General features: G+C 52.3%; 2 protein-coding genes across 3 annotated transcripts in view; one reads left to right on the plus strand and one right to left on the minus strand.

Annotated features, from left to right (window-relative positions):
- Positions 1–8,561: 8,561 nt before the first annotated feature.
- Positions 8,562–14,593, plus strand: KCNK15 (potassium two pore domain channel subfamily K member 15). Its single transcript, XM_030010475.1, has 2 exons — positions 8,562–8,915; positions 12,283–14,593. Exons 1-2 carry the CDS (start codon positions 8,633–8,635, stop codon positions 13,194–13,196), a joined length of 1,197 nt encoding a protein of 398 aa, XP_029866335.1. The 5' UTR covers positions 8,562–8,632; the 3' UTR covers positions 13,197–14,593.
- Positions 14,594–17,393: 2,800 nt separating this feature from the next.
- The window catches only part of RIMS4 (regulating synaptic membrane exocytosis 4), a 62,552-nt gene continuing 53,571 nt past the window's right edge, over positions 17,394–26,374 (minus strand). The window contains exon 6 of one of the 2 annotated variants that reach the window (XM_030009875.1): positions 17,394–25,713. In XM_030009875.1, the coding sequence (XP_029865735.1) occupies positions 25,495–25,713 (219 nt within the window). In that variant the 3' untranslated portion in view covers positions 17,394–25,494. The remainder of the gene's footprint in view (positions 25,714–26,374) is intronic. The other variant, XR_003922787.1, reaches the window with a different exon arrangement.

Here is a 26,374-nt window from a genome sequence, read left to right on the forward strand (position 1 = left end):
TGGCAAGTTATCTTATTTACCAAGGATATCGATCAGACTGAGGAAGGAATAGTAGATGCAATTACTTCAGGTGACCTGGGAAAAAATGGTAAATATACCTGGGACTGGGTGCCGTTGGGGAAGATTTTAATAAAAGAGACAAATCTGAGTCTTTGTCTACGCTAGGCAGAGTGTTTTGGCATCTGGGAGACCAACAGCTTGTGAAGAAGAACAAATCACATAAATAGAATAACATTTAGCGTGACTGTGTGAGGCCATCAGTCTAATATTATTCCTGCAGTGCATGCAGTTATAAATAGGTGATGCCGTGTAGCGTGGGACCTGGGGAGAGCGAGAGCTAAGGAATGCACTTGCAGCTCGGCGGCAGCAGCACTGCGCAGCTTGCAGCTGTAACACGCATTTGTATGTGCGTTACAGAGTGACTGCGGCTGCACCGTGCAGGCAAGGATCTGTCCTGGAGGACTTGGTGAGGCCAGGAGTAATAGAGATGTGCCATTTTTCAGACCATCTCTCTAAATATCCCCCAGAGGCAAGCTCTCCGTGTCCCTTGCCGTCAGTGCTGCTCATTGCTCAAGGCAGGGGTCAGCACAGGGAGCAGGGCAGCGAGAAATCCCTGGGAGCCACTCTGTGCACCACGACCTGCGCTGCCTTCTCAGCAACCTGGGAAGAGACTATAGTTTGAATTTTGCCCAACACCTCTGCTTTGCCCTGACCAGGAGATGCTCAGGTTGGATCTGGCTCCCTGAAGAGCCCTTCGTGCCAGGCCACAGCCCAGCTGGTGTGAAATTCTTCTGCTTGTTTGGGCTCATGGACAAAAAGTTTACCCTAAGGAGCATCAGAAAGCTCCCAGGCTTCCCAGTAGCACCACAGCTCCTCCTCGAAGAGGTTGCTTCCATGCTGTGCAGAGGACATCCAAGGTCAGGAAACAGATTAACTCCATCCTGGCTGCCTTTGCTCTGATGTGGAGGTGCCGCTCAGCAGAGGTGGGGGAGAACCGCACTCCACAGCTCCCAGTCAGCTCTTACCACCCCAGACCACTCTGCAGCACCACTGTGCCTCCGGTCCAGGCCATTTAGGGTGAGGAGGTCCCATGGCAATGGGAAGCTGCTGGCATGGAGGAGAGCTCAGGGCTAGGTTTGTTGGTGGTGATGCCAAGAGCCAGGCACCCTCACTGAATGAAGTGTTATTTGGTTGTGGAGGCAAAAATCCCCCTGTAAAAGGGTGTGCAATGCTGGGATGGCAACACCATGCCATGCTGAGAGCCCAGAGGAGCTGGGGATGCAGAGAGCCCTTGGGATGCAGCTCATCCAGGCGCCTGGGGCTGTCCAAGACCCCAGCAGGTCTGCAATACCCAGCAGGAGATGCTGCAGCCTCCCCCAGGCTGCTGGGGGAAAGCATCTTTCTGTGTGCAAAGCAGAAACAACAGTCCCATCACCACAGCCAGTATCCCACCGCACTGGGCTGGGAGGTGGGGAAGAGCTCTGGCAGGTTTGCCCTAGGGCCAGCTGCAGAACAGAGACACCAACGGCACAAGGTGCACAGTGAAGGAGAGGGGCCCCGTGAGCTGAAATATTGGGGAGAAGTCTGTGCTTTAACCCACCTGTCCACAGGGATGAGTGTGAGCCATCTCTCCATGGCTGGATTTTGTGGCCACAGCTGGTGGTGGAGGAACTAATCTCTGGGTGGGTCAGCGCCTCTTCCCCCTCCTTGCCAGGTCTCCATTTCATAACTCCTCATCCCCAGATTTACTGCCAGTAGCTCTGGTTAGCCCCAATGGGAGCAAACCCAGCGGCACAGAAGGCGAGAGAAGGGTTTTTTTTTTGTTTCCAGCGCTGCATGGGTGAGGAGCAGAGGGTGGTTCATGGATGAACCCGAGTAGCAGACTCAACGTGGGAGTACGGGGCAGCATCCTCTCGCAAAGGCACAGCACAGGGATGAGCGATGGACTTGCAGTCACATCAGCACCTGCAAATCCCAGGCTGGGAGACAGCTCGCAGCTCTCAATCTTCCTACATAAAGGGGACCATTCACATGCAGTTCCCAAACCAGAACCCCAAAAATGGCCATGCCCTGACTCTGTCACCCGGCCCTGTGTGGAGGTGCCCTGGGAGGATACCCAGATGAGCATCGTCTCCTGTCACTGCTCAGCGCCTCAGCTCCCACCCCAAAAGATACTCAAACAAGGGACCTACAAGTTAGCTAAATGTTTCAGAACCCAGAGAAGCCTCTGGTTTATTTTCCCATTTAGCTCAGGTGGTTTGCCTGCCTCCAGCAAAGCCTAGTGTTAATTTGATTCCCTATAACTGATTCATGGCAGATCTGGCGTCCTGATGCCCGGAACAGCTGTGATTCCTGTGCCACCATTTGCTCTGCCCTAGGGACACCGCACAGCCCCTGAGCGTGGCTGGAAAGAAAAGGCCAGTGCCGGAGCAGGGGACAAGCAGCTGGGCCAGGCACACACAGGGCCAGGCACACACAGGAACATCTTTGTATTTGCAATTCAGAGAGGATGTGTCTCATCTCTCCAATTAATCCTTCCAGAGAAAAGCCTGGATAGAAGCAGCTGGAAAATCTCTGCACATTAACAAGACTCGGTAAAATCTGCGGTTTTGAGGTGGAAGAAGAAATATGTCCCCAACACAGTGCTTTCACCGCAAGAGAAAACAAATATTTTCATTTTGTTATATTCATTCCTCACTGGGAACCTGCTGTGCTCTCAGGCATGGTGCAGCTGGGAGCATTTTCACAGGGCAATTCACAGCTCCCTCGGCTGGGAAATTGCTTGTGGCCCCAAAGCCGGAGCCGCTTCTGGCCAGTGGAGTCTGGCGGCTGGGACCAGCCTGTGGAGCATTGCTAGCAGGGTAAGAAAAATGCATCTTGGTGCAATCAAACACTGCATCGAAGTAAGTCGGTGCCTGGCTGGGAAGCTCAGTCAGCATCTCAGCACCCAGAGCTTCAGAGGCAGAACAGGAAAGGACATCTTGAGTTTTACTAGTAAATGCACTTTTCCCCAGTTGAAGTGCTGGGGCCAATTTGTTTCCTACCGGGCTATTTTTAGCATTGAAACGAGCCATTTGCTGTAAACTGTCTGCCTGGGAAGCGAAGCCCCGGGGTGGCAGACAGGGCTGCCGCAGCTCCCGCGCCACGAGGTCACCGCCCCGGCTGCCGACACAGCCAAATCTCACCCGGAGCATGTCTCAGCTCGCCGGTGGGATGGGAGCCACCACCGTTACTCCCTCAAGCACACCCAGGCAGGCACGCAAACGCGCTGCCGGAGCTGGCAGCCGGCACCTGGCAGAGGCTGCCTCCTGCCCTGGCCAGCCCGCGGTGCCCTGCAGTGGGACCCATGGGAAGCAGGGTGCCATGGGACCCGGTTAAGGAACCGACCATGCGGGCAAACACTTTTGGCACTGAAGCCACCCGCAGGGCTCCCACCAGGGACCGTGGCTCTCACCGGGTGCCACGTGGGTTATGATGTGCCACACAGTGTGTCAGAGCCCATCGCTTGCCCAGGGGTGTCCCACAGGAACCCTACAGCAGCTCAGGACCTTTCCTGTCCCTCCAGTGCAGTGCTGCCATGGCAGGGGCTGCCTTGCAGGACAGGGGTGAAGCTGTCACCGGGGCACCCTCCGAAAGAGCCTCGCGTATTTGCAATTCATTCCCAGACCCTTTGGCCCCCCATCCTTGACCTTCCTGGCAACCCCGCAGGCTGTGATGCAGGAAAGTCATTTATAGCATCGTGACGCTGCCGTGGTGGGAGCAGAGGCATGCTCAGGATCAGGCCCTGCTCTCCATTTGGCCAAGGGTTTGACGTGGCCGTGTTTGTACAGTGAGTCTGGAGTCGTGGCCGTGGCAGCTCATCTCCAGATTAACTTTTCCAGGGAGTGGGACCTTTCTCCAGACACATTCCCAGCACCTCTCTTCTCCGTCACTGGGGTCCAGCGGCTCTTCACAGGGACCAGCCCACCCCAGCACCGGCAGCAGTACCGCAGAGCCTCCCACACCCGAGCCCCAATCCAAACTGGTTGCCAGTTCTGATTTAACAGGTTCTCAGCAATTATTTCCACAAATTATTAAGCAGGGGCATTATTATTTTATCTTATTATTTTATTATTAAAGCCAAGGTCCTCAAACTAAAGAAATGAACCAACTAAAGCGGCTGAGATCAAGAACTTGCTAAAGCAGAGCAGCACCTTTCCCGTTTGGTTGCGGTCCAGGCACTTTATGGCAGGTACTTTGTGCCTGGCTGATGTTCAACTGACAGCTTTCCAAGCGTATAAAAAACTTATTAGGCTGAAAATAGAGTTTGTGACCATAAACTGTCAAGAGCACTGTCAGCATTTCCAGCCCAGGTCTGCTTTGTGTACAACCACCAGCAGATCAGCCTGCCGGGGGGAGCAGGGCTGGGGAGGACGGGGCTGTGCAGGACCCATTTTGGGCAGGAAGGGTAATTGGGGAAGGCTCACTAACGGGCTGTGGAGGCACGGCCGAGGTTTAGCATGGCTAGTACTAGGCAAGGTGGTTGAAGACAGTCATACGTGGGTGGAGCTGTGTCCACCTGCCCTGGGGTTTGAAACCTGCAAGCCACATCCATGGTGGCCACGCGGAGGCAATCTGCATTTGCAACCAGCTTATATCCAACGCTTCATTAATTCTCTTGCTGAGCTTCCAGATTACAACACAGAGCAAAGCGCCTGCAGCCGTCCGAGCTACAAGAGTCAAGGGAGGGAGGCAGCAGGGAAATCCTAGAGCTGAGAGAAAGCCGTGAGGTTTCTGAGCCTGCAGTAACCCTGAGCGTGGCCTGTAGGACAGAGGATATTTTACAGGAAGATTTACGGAATCATGGGGGAGAAGCAAACGCTGCTATGTCCAGCCTGGATCCGGTCAGGGACCCTGTGCGTGCAGAAGAGGGCATCGCTGTGGCCCCTCGCGCGGAGAGGAGGGATTGCTCCCTGTGCCCGGCTCACGGTGCCGCCTGGCCTGGGACAGCCGAGCAGTGCTCAGAGTCCCACTCTCATCTGGGCAGCTGCAGCTGGTTGTTATTCATATCTCGGTATCTAATCCTTTTCAGAAATTAACTAATCCGTTGCTTTAAAAATATCCCATGGCATTGTGAGGCTATAATCTCGGTATTAAATGGCATTAAAGCCAGAATAGCTGATGCTTTTACTAAGGCAAAAGAAAACATCTATTTGGTCTTTAAAATAACCAAAAGCAGCAGAGCACGCCAGGATTGTCCCCAAGTGCCCGGAGAGCTGGAGCACCTCGTGGTCGAAACCCGGGGAGGGGGCTGCCGCCTGCCAGAGCCCGTCCTCGGCCCTGGCTGCCGCCCGTGGGTAGGTGGGCAGCGCAGCCCGAGGTGCGACGGCAGCCGCTGCCGTACGTCCTGCTAATGTTGACCCCTTTGCTTGGGGACCAGGAGCTATCTGCGCAGACCGAGGCAGCATCAATGCCCAAAGCAGCTTGAGCAAAGCTGGCGGGATGCTCCCACCTCTCCCCACATATGTCAGGCAATGGGACCGACTCAAACAGACCCACACTGCTGGTCCCTGTTTAGCATCTTTCCTCTGAGATGGTTAAGCAGCTTTGCTTATTTCAATCCATTAAAATTAGAAAAGCTTTTTAATAAATTCCCTGCCAGCCTGGAATTAGTAGATGCAGGCCAATTAAACACATTAATTAGTCACTGGTTTAAACACAGATGAGGTTTGACTTTGTTTACCAACCTCAGAAGGAAGCAGCTTCTCAAAGTTCACCTCCAAAGGACTGAACAAACAAGGTATGTCCGTTCCCGGTCACAAGCACCTTCCAGCAGAAACACATCACTTCGACTGCTATTTTATTTTCAGAGCTCTTGCTTTCTCTCTGCCTCCCCATGCAATAAAAATGAGACATTTAATCTCATAACGCAACTTCTCACTGGAAATCAATGATAAAGTACATTATCTTGCCTGGCCTGATCCTGCGGCTCCAGCCTGACCTTTCTCAAGCGCAGCGAAGTCGGAGGAAAGACAAAGGTTGTACTGAGGGAGCTTCCCAGTGGGAAAGCGTGAAACTTTCCTCCTCCTCAGGAGGGACTGCCCTGCACAACAGCGATGTGACACAGTTCAGTCTCGCTCATGCCCCCGTGCTCACCGCATGCAGGAAAAAGAAACGCATGAGCAGTAAGACCACAGAGCAGGCTGATTTCAGCACCATCTTAATTATGAAGCCTACGACCCAATTCAGAACACAGGGCTGTGCGTGTTACTGCTGCACAGTCCTGGTTTCATCACCACTGGATTTGTTACTGGGGGGTTTCTTACTAGGAGGTGGATCCTGCTAGCCTCGTTCCTTTGGAGCATCATTTATTCCACAGGAGCCTGTGACCTGCATGAGGTCAAAGCAAATCCAAAGATCCCATCCACAGTCCCCCTCCTGATGTAGGTAGCACTTTGAGACAGTCATGCTCTACCATCTCTGCCCAAGCACTGCTGGCTGTCATCGCAGACACGTTTGGAAACAAACTGTGGAGGATTTATTAGTCCACAACCATCTAAGATTGATGCTGCTGCTAAAGGAAACTATGTAAGTAGCTTGTGCCTATCTCCACCCATGGCTGGAAAGCATCTCCCAGGGTTTGCATGCTTGAACCTGCACTGGCATGTTGGCCCAACGTCTGCACAGAGCAGGTGGCTTTGGATAACATGCTACAGCATCATCTTAATGCTCTGGATATTAGGTGGGGACTCCAGAACTTAATCTGCAAGGCACTGGAGGCCCCAAACCCCACCTAAAAGATGTGTGACAGGCACATGGTGATGTGATCACTGTAAGATCTCCTTCCTTTGTAATGGAACCAACAGGAGCTCAATTAGCAGCACTGTGTCCTGTCTTCAAGGTGGGATGTCATTGCTGACCAGTGGGAAAAATTACCAGCAGCTGGATGGGAGCAGGTGAAGCGTATCTTCTCTAGCAGGCGGCCCCCACATTGCTCTGGGTCTAGAGGTTTGACAGCATCCCAGGGCCGCAAATGACACCACGGAGAACATAACCCAGACACATTCCTCCAGCAGAGGCTTTGCCGTGTGATTTAGGAGGCTGCAAGCGCTACGATGTCGAACAGCAATCCACCGACAGGTTGTGCTGCTGGTGATGGATGCCGGAGCCTGTATTTTTTCTTCAATAACAACTTGTGCTAATGGTGCTGGCACGGAGGCTCGGCAAGGAGGAGGGAAGTGGCAAGTGTCCAGGGTGAAAAAGAGTTCACGATTACAGCGGGAAAGGGCACCGTGTTCCTCGTGCTGGCCATGGAAACGCAGAGGACAGGGCTGGAAGGGGCTCCAGGAGCGCATCAAGTCATCCCCTGCTCCAGGAGAGCACCAGCGGTACCCAGAGCACTTTCAGCAGACATCCAGACATCTGCTTATCTTAATTTTAAACTCCTCCAGTGACAGGGCTGCCACAATCTCCCCAAGCAATCTGTTCCGGTGTTTCACTGTCTTCATGGTTAAAAAGTTTTTCTTACGTCCAATTCAAACCTCCTTTGCTGCAATTAAAGCCCTAAGCATCTTGTCCTCTCCAGAGAGAGAAGTGAGATGGATGAAGAGGGATGTATGCCTGCTCGTTGGTTTGTTTTCCTTGTATGCTTTATTCCCAGTCGAAGGAAGGAGAGTTTATTTCTTGAAGGAGAGACTATCTCCTGCAACATACAACGCAGGGAAGTGTCTTTCTATTTTTAAAAGTGAAACATAAGGGTTACATAAAAGCTTGGGAAACCAGTAATGAGAAACAGGGTCTTCTCTTTGTGGGCCCTGCCTCCTACCACGGCTAATTTCCCCGCACCTCAGAGCTGACCTGGGCTGCCCACGGCACATCAGCGTGGGGAGGCTCCGCTCGCTGCCCCCCACGCCGGCACAAGGCTGCTGGGCCCCACGTTCCCCCCCGTCCCTGCAGCTTCTGATGAACACGCCAGAGAAAGCAGCAGAAACATTGAACCCGGTTATTTTGTCCCTTTCTGCTCTCATAAAACCGCACCGGACACAGCAGGCCGGACCATCTGCTCTGGCGACCGGCTGGAAAAAGCAGAGAGAACGCAGATAGCGCGCACCTCGCTGCTGCGGGTGTGAAGCGGCACCTCCCTGCCCGGAGCCGGACGGAGCAGCGGGGGCGACCGGGGGGCAGCACCGGGGGCGGCATCGGGGGGGGGGGGGGGTGTGCTGCGGTCCGCGCAACCCTAAGGTCGCTGCTTTCAGGCGGGGCAGGCGGCGATGCCGCTGGCCCGGGGAACCCCTCCGGCCTGGGAGCGGGCGGCCAGGTGCGGCCCCGGGGAAGGGGACCGCTATTAGCGTCGCCGGCATGGGATGGAGCGCGGCCTCGCTGGGGCTCACCCGCAGCCCGGGGGCGGCCGGCGCGGGCCCGCTGCTGCCGGGCGGGGGGGGCTCGGGGGGGGCGGGAGCCGGGCTCGGGGCGGGGGGGACGCGGTCCCGGTGCCCGGGGCGCGGAGCGGGCGGGGCGCGGAGCGGGCGGGGAGCGGGGCGCGGAGCGGGCGGGGCGCGGGGGGGCGGGGGGGGCTGCGCGGCGGGGGCGGCGGGGGGCGGCGGGCGCGGGGCCATGCGGAGCCCGGGCTGAGGCGCGGCGGCCGCCCCTCGCCATGAAGCGGCAGAACCTGCGCACGGCCGCGCTCATCCTCTGCATCTTCTCGTACCTGCTGGTGGGCGCCGCCGTCTTCGATGCGCTGGAGTCGGAGGCGGAGAGCGGCCGCAAGCGGCTGCTGGAGCAGAAGCGCGGGGAGCTGCGGAGGAAGTACCGCTTCTCCGCCGAAGACTACCGGGAGCTGGAGCGGCTGGTGCTGCAGGCCGAGCCGCACCGCGCCGGGCGGCAGTGGAAGTTCGCCGGTTCCTTCTACTTCGCCATCACGGTCATCACCACCATCGGTGAGTGCCGGCACCCCGGCGCGCCCCCCGCGCCCCTCCGGCCCCCTCTCCCGGCACCTCTCCGGCCCCACGTCCCCGCACCGCCGGATCCCTCCATCCCCACGCCTCCGCCACCTCCGGGTGCCCCAGGACAGCCCCGGGCTGGGGGGTGTGTGTGTGGGGGGGGTTGCCTGCATAGGGCAGGCAGGTCTCACCCTTGCGAGACCGGGACGTCTCTTCAGGCCACCCCCCGCGCTGACCCTGCGGGATCCCCGGCGCCCCGCGGTGGGAGAGGTAAGCCACGGGCAGGCTGGGGGCCAGCCGGTTCTGGGGGACGCCGGGGGTGCTGCTGTGGCTGGGGCCACGAAGCGTGAGGGGCACGTCGTCCCAGGGAGGCGGCAGCACGCGGAGCTCCCGCAGGCGCCGTTGGGGCAGGCAGCTGCAGAAGTTGCGGGGGTGTCGGGGGGCAGAGGTGGGAGCCGCGTCCGTCCCCTGCGCGGTGTCGTGGCCAGCGAGCCAGGCTGAAGAGCTGGGCGAGAACTGTTGGCTCAAAACTCGGGATGTTTGGCTGTACGAGACCTGCTTCGGGGACCCAAGAGAGCCGCCAGACACTGAACCTCGCTCTGCCTGCACGGGAACCTGCAGAGAGACGGGTGTCAGTTAGCTTGGAGGAGAGCGATTGAATCACATTAAACCCCCGTGTAGACACACTTACCCCTACTAGAGCCCGATGGCTGGGTTTGCCCACTTTGATTTTGCAAGAGAATGAAACTAAACTGAACGAGGATTGCCTTAATTCTAGGTGAGATTAGCCACATGGGAGTTGAGCATTGTTTAATTAATCCACTTTTATTAATCCATGCACCCTGAGCATCCCTGGGGGGTAGACAGGCATGGGATCCTGGGCTCATGCTGGGATTTCACTCAGCAGATGTGTTTTGGAGGCAGGAACCCCAAGGCCGAATCCTGCCCTTCCACATCCAGCAGCCACCTCCTTGTCTGTAGGACGGGGCTCAGCCGTACCGAGGGGCTTGGGATGGGTGAAATACATCTGGTAGCTGAAAGCATCATCCCGCAGGACAAGGGCTGGTGGGATCAACCGCGCTGCGTTACCGGGGGACAAGAGGTGGCGGAGGGGCAGGTACCCGGCAGCCCTGCCCGGGGGGCTCCGTGTGCCCCCACGAGATGTGGTGTGGGGTTTGTGCAGCTGGCAACGCACGTGGCCAGCAAACAGCGATGGGTTCAGGGCACGGTTAGTGTCAGGCCCCAGCAGGAGGGTAGGATGAATGGCTTCAGTGAAAATCTCCATCATCTCGTGACAGGTTATAGCTTCATTTACATTATTTTTCTGTTGACTGTGACAAACAATTGCTACACTTATCACACACCCGGTGCGATAAATAATTTCAGCCCAGGTGCCATATTTCTAAAATGCTGGCATGTCAGATCTCTTTATATTGGGCTGTGCTCCAAATCTCAGTTTTAATGTTAATGTAGCTGTGTTTACTCTTTCTAATTCCCTTTGTCATTTTGAAAGCATCAGTCAAATGCTCTTTCAGCAGTCTCTCAGGGTACAACAACTGTTTTTCTACTTGCTGCTCTTCTGGATCATTATATTTACCTCCTCGTTACTGTCATTGTCATTATCTTGTAGCCTAGGACCTGATAATTACACTCGGTTATTAAGCTTGGATCTGAGTGGGGGTTTTTTTGCCACTGCAGTCTCATGTCTGCTCTGTATTCTGTGAAATGTGGCATGCAGGCATTAAGTTTATCATTTTTGGTTGCGTGGGTTTATGAACAGACAGAGCAATTAGACACCGGTCCCTTCCTGCCTGCTTGCAGTTTGGAGCACAGCACGGTCAAGGATAATGCTGTCCTCGCCTCCCAGCCCTGTCCCATTGCAGGAGTTTCCTGGAGTGAGAGGTGTGCTCAGGAGCCTGGGACAACATGGTTGTCATCCTCTGGTCTTCCCATCACTGTGTGCTAACAGCTTCCCTAAGAGTCCTGGAAATCCACTGGCAGCACAGACAGAGGTGAAGCCAAGTCACAGCTTTGAACATGACTGAGAAATAAAAAAAGGGGGGGGGGGGGGTGTGTTTCCCCCATATCTTCATGCAAAAGTCGTGTGGTTACCTGGAAAAAGTGAAAATATAGATAGCTGTTTGCAAAGGCCACACAGCAGTGTGGGAAGGCGCTGGGGCTGTTCTGCAGGTGCCTTCAGAAAGGAAGTTTCCAGCCCTGGTAGTTTCTCATAGAAACTCAAGAGAAAGGCTTGGATGCCTTTGGATGCTGTTATTCCCCACGCCACGTCACTCCCTTGCACTGAGTTAGTTACTCATCCGCTTAGGTCAGAGGCCACCGAATTCTGTTAAGCTTATATAATTGAGATGGGTGCAGAATCACTGAAGTCCGGAAGATTGCGGTGAATACCTCATTACGACTCATGATATAATTGTGTGCATCCTTGAGTCACAGCTCTGAAACTTGGAGCAAGGTGGGGAAATTAAATCTCAGAAGGTGCTCAAGGAGAACCTTGTCCTCCTTGAGAACCTTGTCCTCCTTAAACTCCTTGTCCCTGGGACAAGGGCTGACAGGGCTGCAGTGGCATAAATACTTCCCTGCATTTAAAACAGCACAACTCCTCCTCCCCAATGATCCAGCAGTGCTTTAGGTCTGAGTCTTAGTGACACTGGAGTAAACCTGAAGCTGCTCTGCAGAAGCCCTCCCAGACTTAGCTGCCTCTGCAGGGACTGACCCTATAGCGTGGGGGCCCTATAGCTCCTATCCGACAGGCCACGCAGCAAATGATTGTATAGCCGAGAGTCAAAGATGCACGTGACGCTGGAGGGCTCAGGGGACAGGAGGGGCAGGAGCGGGTGCCAGGGGGAGGTGACGGTGGCCCTGCGAGGGCAGTTGTGGACGGTACTGGCTGGGTGAGTACCTTCCCGCGGGGTGACCTGGCGCTGTTGGTCTCAGCATCCTGCGGAGCCTCCGTCCTCCCTCGCTGTGGGGATTCAGGTTACCCTGCAGACCCGGTGCTGGCATGGCATCATTGCCTCTAAATTGCTCATGAGCTGCAGAAGGCTTGTAGACCCCAGTCCAGCTCTAGGGCTCCTCCTGGCCTCCGTGACCATAGCTCAGGGGCTATCAGGAGCGTACCTTCTCTCTTTAGAGGCCAAATGAGGTTCTGCCCACTTGATACTGCGATGTGCCATCATCCCAAAGGATGTGGTATCCCATGGCCCTGTTAGCATTGCCTGCAGATCTGTTACTAATTCATTTTCCATTTTCCCCCCATTCTCCTACTGCTCCTCTTGGTCCGAGGGCAGCTTTGCTGGAAACCCCAGTGAGGGCTTGACACCTGCCTTTCCTCTTTCCTTCACAGGCTACGGGCACGCTGCCCCGGGCACAGATGCCGGCAAAGTTTTCTGCATGTTCTATGCCATCCTGGGCATCCCCCTGACGCTGGTCATGTTCCAGAGCCTGGGGGAGCGCATGAACACCGTTGTGCGGCTACTGCTCAAGAAAATCAAGAAGTGTCTGGGCATGAGGACAACCAATGTCTCCATGGAGAACATGGTCCTAGTCGGCTTTCTGTCCTGCATGGGGACCCTGTGCATCGGCGCAGCAGCCTTCTCTTATTTCGAGGGCTGGACTTTCTTTCATGCCTATTACTACTGCTTCATAACTTTGACCACTATTGGCTTTGGAGACTTTGTCGCTCTGCAGAAGAACGAGGCTTTGCAAAAGAAGCCCCCGTATGTGGCTTTCAGCTTCATGTACATCTTGGTGGGCCTGACCGTCATCGGCGCCTTCCTCAACCTGGTGGTGCTGCGGTTCCTGACGATGAACTCTGAGGACGAGCGGCGGGATGCTGAAGAGCGAGCCTCGCTGAGGAGAGCCCGGAACAACATCCACCTCAAGCCGAAAGAGGACAGCCGGAGCAGCAATGCCATTTTTCTCCCTGTGGAGGACAGGACGAGCCAGATGAACCTCATCCCGCTGATCCAGGAGGATGCGGAGAGGCAGCGGCGCCAGTCGGCCAACTCGGCAGCCGCAGTCCCCTCCTTCTGCACATGCTTGTGCTACAGACCTCAGCTGTGCGGCAGCCCGGTGCCCTCCCACCCCGAGACCCTGAGCTGCCACACCAACCCCGTGTATTACAACTCCATTTCCTACAAAATCGACGAGGTCTCCCTGAGCACGCGGGGTCAGACCGGCTCTTCCCCAGGGAGCACTTTATCATCCAACAGCCCTCGCTGCCGGCAACACCCCCGGCTGCGGAGGAAATCCATCTAGGAGCGCGTGCCGAGCTGTACTCGGTGCTCGAGTCTTACTATGATGATAAATTAAGAACAGAGATGTCAGGTCCTTCTTACTGCTCTCATTTCTTCTGTTCCTCTCCCCTTTCAGCTGGCAGCCAGCCCCACGCAGGATCCAGCAGGAGCCTTTAACCCCTGTTGAGAAATAATCATTCCTTTTTGCAGGCCCTGAATGACATTGTTAGTTTTTCTTTGCTTTTTCCTCCCAAGTAGGTTCAAGCATTTGGGTCTGGCAAGAGGGCCTCCCGATGTGATGTCCAGCAAGCTGTAGCTTTGCTTTCCCACCTCCCTGCTCCCCAAACGGAGGCATCGCTGCCCTCCCACGCTGCCTAACCTTGGCTGTGGCCGCTGCCAGCACACGCCTCTCGCTACATGGGCTGGATTGCACTTGCTGAGAGCGTATCAAAAGCAAAGCCCATGTTAGTGAGCCCTGCAGGGTTGGTGAACTTTAAGTCATCCCCTGACCCCAGGTGCAGGTAAGTCGGTGCCACACAGCAGGTTTGCAGTTGGTGGCTGGGCAGGGAGAGGTGGGCAGGAGGGGACAGGCTGCAGTCCTGCCGCTCAGCACACGGGGACAGCTTCATGGCACTGCATCTCCCATGACCAGCCCTCCAGGTCTAAGCTCAGGCTTGTGGCTGACTTTTGGAAGCTGGAGGTCCATACACTCACCCCCTTACCCACCAGCACACCTTACCTCGCTACTGGTAAGTCCTCCAGACTGAGCTGGCTGGTGGGATGCTGTGTCCCATTTGCAGGGGAAGCTGAACTCCTCCAGCCCAGCCATAGCCCTCCTCTGTGATAAGCCCGGACTGTGCTAAGGGCGCAGCCCCAGGGAAAGCCTCCCTGAACCATATAGAGCCACCCGCAAAGGGTTTGGCCCTGATGAGATCATTAGCTAAAATTCCTTCACCACCTTTCCTCCAGCTGGCAGCCCAGCAAGCATGCCTGTTCCTTGCCTCCTCCCAGTCCCCACGAGCCCATGGTTTGCGCTCTTTGCTGCTGGGGTCATCAGAGACGGGGTGATCCCATCTCGGTGTGTGTCCCCAGGCGGGATGCAGTACCCACACAGCCCCACGTGGAAGGCTGTTTCCAGCTGGTGCCCCCTGATGTGGCTGGCGTCCATCCTGCCCGTCTGCAAGAAAGCAGGACTGGGATCTGACAGCGGCAGCAGCTCTGTTTCACTTTTTTCCCCCAATAAAGGGACATTTCCACTCTTAGTTCTACCTAAAATACCCTCTGAGGGGGTTTTCCTGGAGGAAAATCCCCTTTTCCTGGTGGGGAAGGCGTGTAGAGTGCCAGTGTTGGGAAGGCCTCAGGGCAGGCTTTGCTCTCTCCTCTTTTTGTTCTGGGCAGTTTAATAAAAGGTGAATCCAGCTGGTGGTGGTTGGTTATTTGTCACGAGGGGGAGCAGAGGGATGTGTCTGAGCCCCAAACCCCAGCCCTGCCCGGCTGCAGGGGTATGCCAGGGCTGGCTCCCCTGCCACGGGGGTGTGGGCAATGATTACACCCAGGGATATCCCTGTGGATGTTTGCTGGGATGTTTGGGCATCGGAGGGAGGAGAAGGGAAGAGTGGCTGTGGCAGAGCTGGGAAGCATCTGGGTCTCGTTGCCCATCATGGGATGGTGTCTCTGCTCCCTGCATGGGGATGCCCTGGGCTCCTCCACCCTCCCTGGCCAGTGACCTTCACGTTTCCAACCTTTCCTGGTGCGTGGGCTTTCCTGGAGGCAGCTTTGGGCTTTGATGTCACCCCAAATCTTTGGAGGCTTGTTACAACTGGGTCTTTCTTGTTCCAGTCTCTAAAATGGCAGGGATTTGGGCTTCAAGACAGGTGATGCCCAAGCAGGCAAGTACAGGGATGGGCAGGCGCTCTAATTGCCGGGGCTGGCAGGGCAGGTCTGCAGTGGGGCTGCTGCGCTGCTTGGGTAGGTGAGAGGGGTTCCTCGCCTGGTACCTTTATTTGGGGGATGCTCTCTGGCACAGCTGCCTGCTCCCTGCCAGGTTCTCCACCCCACTGGAGGCAGAGGTAGGACTTTACACCCACTCTCGGCATGCAATGTGGCCACAGTAGATCCATCCTTCCTGCCCCTGGGCAGCAGGGCTCTCATGCAAGATGCTCGTCCCTTCCTGGCCTCAGCCTGTCCCCTCATCCCATGTGCGGGCAGGGAAGGGACAGCGATGGAGCCAGGAGCACAGCCCTGGGCTGCGCAGCCTGGGGCATGCAGGCAGGGAGGATGGTGCAGGCACTGGTGGGCTGGCACGAGGGTCTGGTTTGCGAGACCTTCGCCTGGACGCTCCCCAGGGCTCTTCAGGGTGTGTGGCATCTAGCAGGCAGAAGGGCAGGTGGGTGGAGAGCCTCCCACCACCAAAATGCCCTGGCTGCTGTTCCCCCCGTCCCTGGTGCTCAGCAGCTGCATCACTTTGCACCAGTGGCCCCAAATCTGGACCAGCTGCGTGAGCCTTGGTTTAAATAGAAAGGGGGAGGGGGGGAGAAAGCAAGCTGTAAGCGTATAAAACAGGCTTAAAAATGAGGCTTTCATTGGTTTCTTAGCTCCTCAGTGGTGTCATTTCATGCTGATCCCACCATCTCAGCCCCTTTGTTGCCGTGTCCCACCTCCCACCACCCTCACCAAGGCTGTCAGCCCGAGGCTTGGGTGTGCTGTGGTGTCCTTGCCATCAGAGCTGTGCAGCAGACAGAGATCTCTTGCCCTTTCCGTGTTGAACCTGGTTCACCCTCCAAGTGGCCAGGATGAAGCTGGTACCTCTCACCCTCCATCCACCCTCGTGGAAGGAAGCAGCTCTTCAATTCCTGCACATGTCAGAGCCCGCATGGCATCACCCCAGTGAAACCCACCTCTTCTGGAGCTGGAAGTGGGAGAGCAACCACAATCCGGAGGCTGAGCCAGCCTTACGCTCTCCCTCTGGATTCAGTGCAGTGCTGCCAGCGCTTGGTCGCTCCGTGCTCGTGCCGCAGAGCCTGCTATGCAACGATGCAAAGGCAAAGCCCGGCAGAGGCACTGGGACTGGCGGCGTGACATCTGCAGAGCCTGTCTCAGGCGGAGGATGGAGCTGGTAATGAGCTGACAGCACAGAAAGCAGGGCACCTGCTTGGGTTTACTGCTGCTTTTGTGCAGTCCAAGCTGCTAGGCAGCGCTGCTGGGGAGCTTAGTTGCCTAGTGACTGTCTGAGTCCCATCCTGCTTTTGGAAGCTGGTGATGGTCTGAGGGTGGGAGGTGCTGTTCATCCCCAGGTGCCATGCTGGGCTGGGCTGCCCCAACCTACCAGACACTCGCACTGCTGGAGAAATCCTCATCCTCCTCCTCCTTCCTCCACCACTGCTCCCCCAGGGGCTGTAGCTGGGGTGCGTGGGTGGCTGGGTGGGGAGCTGCCCTGCCCCTCGGTCCTGCCCTGATGACCTGCAGAGGGATTTGGAGGCATGAGAAAATCCTTTAAGAAACTCTTAGTGAACTGGGACTTTGCAATCCCTTGTAATTCCCATGGGAAAAGGGCTTGCAGCAGCTCCCTGGGGAATGCTATGTGTTCTTGCCACCTCCTCCTGCAGAACCCTGCAGCAGCGGTCACACCAGAGCCCCCAAACGTTCCCCACCTGAGGGCTCGCAGCTTGAGGCCATCCAGGACCGGGCAGTAGCTGCACACCCAGTAACACCCATGGGTCTCCTTCCCCAAGGGTCCCCAGGCTCACCCTGCATCTACAATGACTCTTGGTATTCCCAACAGCCTGGGCCAGGGGCACTTTCTTCTGCCAGCAGCATCTTCACCTCCAGGGTTTCAAAATCAACCCTGAATGGCCAGTGTTGACCATGAAGGGTCTTGGGAAGAAAATAGCAGAAGCAGAAGGCTTCTGATTGGGGTAGTGAGCAGAGTACAAGCTAGGAGAGAGCTTAGCTCTGTGCCTGGACATGCCCATGGCCAAATTACATCTGGAAATAGCACAGGGAAACGCAGGTTTGAAGCTGGGGTTGATTCAGAGAGGGCCCTTCCAGGGAGAGCACTGGGAAGGAGCCTGGGACAGTGCTGGGACACACCAGCCTGAGCTGCTGTCATTCCCTATAGGCACAAGGAGAAGGGATGGGCAAGCTGAAATCTTAGGTTGAAGATAATGGTGGTGGCAACAGAGACAGCAGAGACACTCCACAAAAAACCTCCAACACGCCATAGGAAAAAAAAAAGGTTTTATTATCACCATTATCAACATTTTCATTAGCTTAACACTGAATTGTAAATCACTCAATCATTACATATTGTCTGAATAAAACCTACAGACAGGAAAAAAGTATAGCAGAATCCTCTCCTGACTACAGACAAGCAGCCGGCATCCCACCAGTGCTGCCGGGACAGCGTCCCACCTTCCACCCAAGGCAGCTCACGCACCTCGCAAGCAACTCGCCACAGTGGCAAGCAGGCTGCCTGGCTCCAGTGCCTGTGTTCCCTCTGGCTCCATGGAGATTACATCTCACCGGATGATGTTAAAAACCTCCAAAAAAGTTTTGGAGAGGGTTACAGAGGCCAAAAAGAGCAGATCAGCTGCCCCCACTCCTACGGAAAGGCAAGAGGAGAGGAAGCAACCGTGTAGTGCCCCTGCAAAGCCATCGGTTTTCGTGGAGTAATTAATGAAGTAAAAAGGTTTAACCCCATGAAAGCAGATTTCCCTACCGTGGCCAGGCCCCTGGGCAGCGGGGGTACAAGGCAGAGCGCCGGCACGCTGGCGCGGGGGAGGTGAGAGCGTGGATGTGCTGGGGGTGGTAGCTCCATCCCCGAGCAGAGGCCAGCTCTGCAGCACCGCCCCGGGGCTCCCCGCAGGCAGCGTGGGATGGGTGCTTCAGTGCAAAGAGATGCTGCGGGCAGCCTCAGTCCCCTCGGGTTGCAATAAGGCCTCGTATCGAGAGGGAAGGGAGAACCCATGTAAGGAGCAACAGGCGCACGGGAAAGCAAAGGGAACCTGGAGGAAAGCTCGCTGGGAGCTCCCCTTCTCCCTGGCCAGCACAGAGGCAGCTCCTTCCCCATCCCTGCCTTCTTCTGGCTACCTGTATGGCACATCACGCCTGCGTGGGTTGCAGAGCCCCTGCAGAAGACCCCTAGCTCCTACCAAGGACGGGAAAGGAAGGACCCCGTGGTCTGAATTCAGGACTGCCACAGAACGCGGGCGGGACACTGGCATCCCAGGTGGGTGGCAGGCCATGGCAGTGCTGTGTGAGGGGGTCTCGGGTGAGGCACTGCATCCCCAGGATGCCCTTTCCACCCGGCGCAGGGAGCAGCCTGCAGCTCGCAGGAGGAAGGCAAGCCCAGCACAGTGAGGCTGGGGGAACGTGCCTTGGATTCACTCTCCAAACCTCTTTCTTCCTTGCTCCAAACAAAGCCAAAACCAGCTCCAGGTCAAGGAGATGGAATCACCAAAAGCAGAGACCAGTGAGCAGCACTGGGTAAGGAGCAACAGCCCCAAAGAAAAAACTGCTGCAGGATTTAAAGTTCCAGGCCGGTGTTTAGGGGGATCTGGAGCGCCGGTGGGCAGCTATCCCAATCTGTGGCACCCAAGCAACTACAAAAGCCTAGCTCCTGGAAAGCTTGTGGGCATGGCTTCAGCAGGTGTGCCTCAGTTCTCTCCTCGGGTTGCTTCTGCCTCAATGCCCACTCAGTGAGCAGAGCTCACTGCTGCGCACACGCTGCGTTTGCCCACATGGCCTCTCTGCAAGACAAAGCCCTTTCCTTCCCACGCATAGGGGTCTCAAGCCCACGAGGTGCCCAGCATGCAGTGTAAATGCAAAGGCTGTCTACTGACGTGGCAGAGCGGGGTTTAACAATATAGCTTTGGTTGCCATTTTAGCTACTGGAAAGTTATGAAGGGAAATCATTAGGTCGTAGCCTCTGTTTGCTGGTGCTCTGTAAAGGGCTGGTGCTGGCTCCTTCTCAGTTTCAGCTGCTAAAGTGCAAAGAACCAAATGCTACAAGAAACTCTCCCCGGTTCCTCTCCTCCACCAGGATGAGAGCAGCTACCACAGGGAAGGGAGGGCAGAAGGGTGTCTACACCACGAGAAGAGCTTGAGGTTCCCCAGGAACGAGTCTGGTGCTGCTGTCGTGGGTGAGCAGCTGGGGCTAGGGATGGATGTACGGCTGCTTGATCACTGGGACATTGGTCACTGAGCAGAGCAGAATCCGGCAGTGTGAGTTTAAGACTTGTTAGCCACATTTTGAGAATACCTAAGCACTTGCAAACTCCCGGGGGAACTACCACGTTCACAGATGCACGCTGGAAAGCCAGGCAGACTGTCAGATACACGCAGGGCACAGCAGGAGCACAGCTCTGGGGCTCTGCCATGCCAGTTTTCACGAGTGTCCCACAGACTTGACTGCTGGGTCTTGCGTGGGCAAAGGGCTCATACAAGAGAATGAGATATTGTTTGTACAACCAGCCAGCCCCTTCGGAGAATTTCACCTCCCTAAGGGAACCTGGCATTTTCCAAAGCGCTACTGCGCGCTGTGTGCCTGTATACATTCATACAGATGCACACATATGGACATCCACAAATATACACACCTTGGCAGGTGTGCACTGGGGTAAACACCAAAAGGCTTTCACTGATCATCCTCTTTTCTAAATGTTTGGCTCAAATTTGGTAGCTGCAATTTCATTTTAGATGCTCACTCCAGGTCTCAGTATGCCCTGGACTTCTCTACTGACGGCACTTTGCATTTACTCTTTTCCTTCTCAAAGCATTTCACAAAAAACCCATGAATTATTTCATCATTCATCAGGGCTCCCAGCATCACTGGGCCAGTGACCTGCTGCCTGCATGGCCAGCAGACTGGCAATCTTGAGAACAACGTGAAGATTTTTTCTATGGGAAATGCTGCGAGAAATCCACAGGCAATGAACTGGGATGCTGTTTTGAAGCTATTTTATTTTACGCACTGCATCAATGATAGAGCTGACTTAAAATCCAATATCCTGATCCTGCCACTTTGGAAAAATCTTTAGATGAGCCCAGCATTAGCCAACTTCCGAAAAATGGCACAGAACAGCCTGTTCCTGTTTTACGTGTTAGTCCCCCGTGATCCTCTGCGAAGGTGCAATCTCTCTGCCTTGGGTGGAATTTTCTAACAAAATTCACAAATACTACCTATGAAATGGACAAAATAACCCACAAAGCCTTTAAAGAAGAACAGCTCAATCTGCTGCTCTGAAAAAAACCCTCCCTTTAGCTTGCCCCTGGTATCTCAAGGAAAATAGGCAGCTGTCAGGCAGAACTCATGTGGCCCCAGAGTGCAAAGGCTTTTTTGCTTTATCAGGGCTACAGTGGCAGTGGGAACCATTCTCATTGAGTTACAAATACTAGATAGCCTAAGAAAACCAGGGAGATTGAAACAGTCATGAAGTTTATATTGAAACTATTTTTTACCTCTGTAGTATGAAGTCATCTACAGCTGTTTCATTATTCACCTAGGAGATTTCATGTTGATGGGCACATATACTCACAGAGAAGTCTATAGGATGAATATATCTCACAAGGCAACAGCCCAGTCTTTGTTTTTTACAATCAAAGTTAATATGGATCTTTTTCAAAAGTGATGTCATTGAGATTGAAGACAATTATAAATTGTATCAACAATATGTACTACAGCCTGCAAGTCACAATCTGTGCACACCAAATGGAATATATTATTGCTTGTTAGCCTATTAGACTTTCTTTATAAAAAAATTTTTATACAGAGTACAGGATTATGACAAAACTAGCTAAGTAGTTCTCATCTTGAAAATACAACATCAATTCTTTCAACAAAGGCTTGAATAGCAGCTGAGAGTTAATGAATGATAACAAATATTTACTAATAATTTTATGGCCAGTTTGAACAGAATTTCTTATAGGACTCTTTTCTGGTGTTTATTTACATATGCCTCTTCTTTTGGAAAAATGTTGATAAAATATAACAAGCAACATAGAAATCAAAAGAATGAGTAAACTTCATACCAAGAACATTAAACATTTTTGAAAACACTAAATTATGTTCTCTGTTAAAAAACATACATCATTTTGTCTTTAAAGAAAAATATTTTTCCTGTTTTAAAATATTACCAACAGCATGTAATAAACTAACTTAAAATGAGTTTCATAAAAAAGTTGTCTTGCTGTCTAAACATTACTAAACATGCTTAGGTTGAGATTCTGTTAACTGCCTCAACATCTTAAAAATAGCTCCTTTACAGGAACCTGTGATATTCATACTCTAGAAGACCTGCAAATTTAGAACAGTACATTGATAAAGGATCCGGTAGCTAGAAACAATAAATATATATTTTTATTCAAAGCAAATAATTCTGCAATGTCCTTTGAAACAATCCATGGTCAAGAAAGTGGGGACGTACTTGGCTAAACAATAAAGTCATCTGGCCCTTACCCTGCCTGTGGACACAATCGCCCATGCGCAGTGCAAAAGGGATGCTCCAGCCTGCCTACGCAGCTTCAGCTGCAGGATGAGGACCCATGGACTGAATTGTAGAGTGAGGACCTTCCGTTGGCTCTGTGGCGTCCCAGCTGTGTTGGGACAAAGGGAAAGCAACACCAGGAGACTGGGAAAATACCACATTTTTTGCCTGAACAAACCAGGACTAACCATGGTCACAGCTGCTTTTTGCTCAGACCACAAAGAGGACAAAGCCGCATGCGAGGCTGCTCTCCCTGTGTGCAGGGCATTCCCACTGGAGAGAGATCATTCTGCTCTCAGGGATACTCTCAGCATCAGGATTTCTTTGTTTTCCATGGTAATAGTAATGCAGGTAATATTTAGGGACTGGCTCTCCTTTCTTTTTTTTGGCAAGCAATCCTTCCATTACTATTAAAATGTAGTATTTCATGCACAAGGAACAGGGAATCAACCCTGAGCTGGGCAGGTATTTATCTCTCCTCAGTCTCAAATAATATGATGCCTCTTTTTTTTTTTTTTTTTTTTTTTTTTTTTTTAAGTCTCCTGCTCTTCCTCTCTCTCCCCGTCCCTCACTACAACTAACAGCTAGACTCAGACACAGGAAAAACTCAGTCAGGACTTGCAAACAGGACCAAAGTTTAGTTTTCAGCTGCTTGTCACTCTAGCAAACTGCTACTTTTTACACAACCACACTGGTAATCCCAACTGTCATATCACATCACCTTAGACAGAAACTGGCAAGTCAAATTTGGGGGGAAAAAAAAAAGGGTTAGGCTTTAGAAAAATAAGCTATTCCAAGCCTCAGACTTGCCTTGGATGCTATACTGGGAGTCTTTAAATTGATGGATAACTAGAAGACTTCTTTTTTAACTATAATACACCATGGTCAGTGCAGGAATCACAGGCATGAGTGAAGCAACAATTTAGCCTGTAGGGTACTGTGCAACTCTCCTGGCCTCACTCGGCACCCTGTGGGCACTCTCAAAAGGGCTCCTGTGAGTCTGCTTTACAAAGGAAGATCATCTGCACTTGCCAGTTTGCGTGACTTTGCTGTGCGTGGCAGCCAGGCAGGGGTTGCAATGTTTGCATACTGCGGAGAAATGGGACTTGGAAGTGAGTAGAAACAGAAGCGAGAACCACTGGACTACAATCAACCACGTAAAAAATGCAGAAGAAAACAGGACGGAGCAGACTATTAAAACTGCCTCCAAATTTCAGAATCCGAGACGTTAACAAAAATAACACAAGTAAAACTGTAACTTTTTTTTTTTACCCTGACAGTGACCGTTTAGCATGATTAAAAACATACAGAAGATAGTCCTCAGTGTTAAGTAGTCCTGTTGTAACTGAACTGATCATCATTGAGCTTGCAGAGCTTTTGGAGGGGTAGGATAGAGACACGTCACATTTGTCAGGCATACAGGAACTGAGCTTTTCAACAGACAGTCATTAAACAAAGTTTTCTGGGGGAGAACTTTTGGCATATATAGTCTCCTACTCCCCATTAAAGACTGCAAAAATGTTGCATTCATCTTACTGGACACAGGAAAACATGATTAACTAGCTATTACTGGTAGATAATGTCCAAACTAAGTACCAATATAAAGTTTTCGGCATAACTTAAGACAGAAGCCCTGTTACTCAGCTGCCAGGTCTGGCATGTACCTGGAGCTCCCCACGGTCCTTTTAAAAGACATAGTTATTAAAAGATCCAGTGCTACAAACCACTAAATCTACCTAATCTATTCTAGTTCATACACATATTGTACAATATTGCCTAGTACTCACTACATACCAAGAGGAAAAGATGCTGACTTGAATTACAGTAAATGTGCTTTTTTTAAAAAATAAAATTAAGAGAGCGCGCCACAACATAGTTTGACCAGCATGCAACAAACTTTCTTCAGCTAATATATAGAAATTGTCTAATACAATTAGAAAAAATAATTAGTGAGAGGCCAGAGACGTATTTGATCAAGGAAATTAAGAGATTTATCTGAAATGTTGAGGCTTTTACCACTGAAGACTCAAAAAACTATTCATTCTATGTCCCTTATCCTCCTTCCCTCTTCTTTATATTATATAATTTTTTACAGAGATTATTGTAAGGCCTATTATTCTTGCATCTATCCTGTAATTTATCTCAAAATAATTTAAAATGCCATAGACAAGCTAGGACCAAAAGCAACTGCTTTCACCATCCACTCAACACTCATGCTTTAATTCTAACAAAGCTGAGGTCCACATGCAGAAATAAATGTTCAGTATGCCTCTACGACAGGTCAAGAATCTGCTCATTCCTAAACGTGACATGGGACCTTCGCTTTCAAATCACAAAGTGAAACATCTCCAAAAGCTTATTCTGAGACAGCAGTCATCAAATCCTCATTAGGAACTAAGACAAAACCTAGCCAAAACAGGTCTATCAACAGAAAATCTCTGGAGATTCTCTGTGATTTTCAACAGTAAGTTTTTAATTGTCTGAAGCATCTAGCGCACTTACTCCAGCACACGACTCTGCTGATAACAGCTGCTGTAGCTCAGTAGGTCAGAGAATGTGCTTTACTGGCTTAATCTACAAGACTCGTTTACAGTTAGTGTTGCACTTCAATTAACAAAATATACATGCTGCGACCACTGCGTCTTCAGATTCCTCACCCACTACCTCTCCGTACTTTGGGGATTGCACCTCCTCTTGCAGGACACTTGACAATGTTTGTGTACTACCAAGACTGCCTAAAGCACCTTCCTCTCCACAAGGAAGGTTACGTGCTCTCCAGCACCTTCTTGTCAGATGACAAACTGAGGTTTCTTTCTTCTGCAACCCCAGAAACCTCAATCTCCTCTCCTGTGGCAGAATAAAACAGTCCTGTTTCAGGTCAGTCCATAGCACAACAGGAAGGGCAGCATCTCCAGCAGATATGTACCAGTACAAAGGAGATGGAAGAAAAGCAGGAGATAGAAGACACCATGACTGAAGGATGCACAGCAACAATTAAGGGAGTCAGTAAATTGCAGAACATTGTATCTGACAATACAAAACACATCTCAAGCTGCAAGTCTGATGTTCGGCTCCCTCTTCTACTGTTTTTTTTTTTTTTTCTGAGCAAAATTGCAGTTAATTAGCCTGCTAAACTTGAACTCTGTTCAAACTGTCTGGTCTAAGTAGGTGCTACTTATTCTCCCACCAAGTATGCTTCATCAGCAGTGTTAGACAAGTAATGCAGTAAAGACACTTGCTGGTAATTTGGCACAGTTTGAAAACACAGCAACAACACTGTTACAGTTAACATGACTCAGTGATAGGGAACTGATTCTAAAGAAAGAGTTGCAGGTTTCTTTCTTTTTCTTCCTTTCAAGAAGAAAAGACCTTATAAAAAAACCCTAATGCTTCCTCTTAAACTTTCTGCTTCTACTCTTTTTAGGTCAGATATTGGCCTCTGAATTTTTCAGGTACTTTCTTGTGAAAGAATCCATATTAGAAATCACAGTTAAGAAAAATACCTTCCTTACTCCCCCCAAATTCTTTCAAATGCTGCAACTTTCCAGGGTTAATACTGATCTGAAACAAGGGTCCAAGAATGACAGCGAGAGAAGTGAAACAAGAGGTGTATGTCTAATTTGACAACTAGGACTCATGCCCCACGGCACCTCCTCCTCGGACGGAGAGGGCACAGCGCCCTCCCCCTCGTCTTCTGTCTAAGGTCACTGGTTTATCCTCCTCTTCCAGCTCGACAAGAACTGATTGAACATGCATTGCGCTTGAGGTCAGAGTTCCAGCAAACAAAACCTTGACAGCATGTTTAAAAAACAAAAGCAGTTCCCCCTTCCTTACTCTCTAAGACCTGTCACAGCAGGGTCCCACTGTGCTCTCCAGGGAAAGCTGTGAGGACTGACGCAGGAGTGGGCCTGTAGTGGGATCTACCATTGAGGAGGTTGGGAAGAGCTTGTACCAGCCGATTGCTAAAGTTGACAAATCCAGTTCTTCCAGGAGGACCCTGGCGACTCCCATGAAGTGCTTGCGCTCCATGCGTCCATAGTTTCCCCAGACTATCACCTTAGGAACAAGAGGGGGGAGCACAGTTAATCCTCCAACTTGCACACTTGCTTGGGAAGCACAAGTCTTACCAATCCTTCTTTCTACTCATCCAACTTCCTGGGGCTTTACTACAGTCTGAGAAGAGCAGAAAAGTTTACACTACCAACAGGTGACGTGAAGCTCTGGCTGATGATTTTACAATTTTTTTAAGCACAGTTTTATAAATCTTAATGCTATCAGACTTCCCCCCCTCCCCCATGGAAAACAGGTGAATGCGCATGTGGATGAGACCCCATCCTGCTGCGCTACCTGCTGGGCAGGAACAGCACATACACAAAGTATCCCTGGAGCTCCAGCTCCAACACCTGCAGGTAAAACCTGGTCCTGGCACAGTAACGGGCCTTGGACACAACAAAAAGTGGCCCAGGGGAAAAGGGCAGGAAGGGCTCCTGATCTGGAAAAACAAACCAACAAAAAAAAGGTGGGCAATAGCTTGGGGCAAAAGCCAACAGTTTGAGGAAAAGAGCATGTCGTAACTTCTGCACTTGGAGCTCATGACACGGGGCAGATGGAGATGAGGCACAGCTACTCACCTGGAGAAAGGGCAGGAGCCGAGTGCTGGCAAGCAGGACTGGTGATGCAAGGGGCACACATGGAGGGGCATGCAGGGGAAGCAGAA

Source organism: Aquila chrysaetos, chromosome 3 (assembly GCF_900496995.4).
Source record: "Aquila chrysaetos chrysaetos chromosome 3, bAquChr1.4, whole genome shotgun sequence".
Lineage (NCBI taxonomy): Eukaryota > Metazoa > Chordata > Aves > Accipitriformes > Accipitridae > Aquila > Aquila chrysaetos.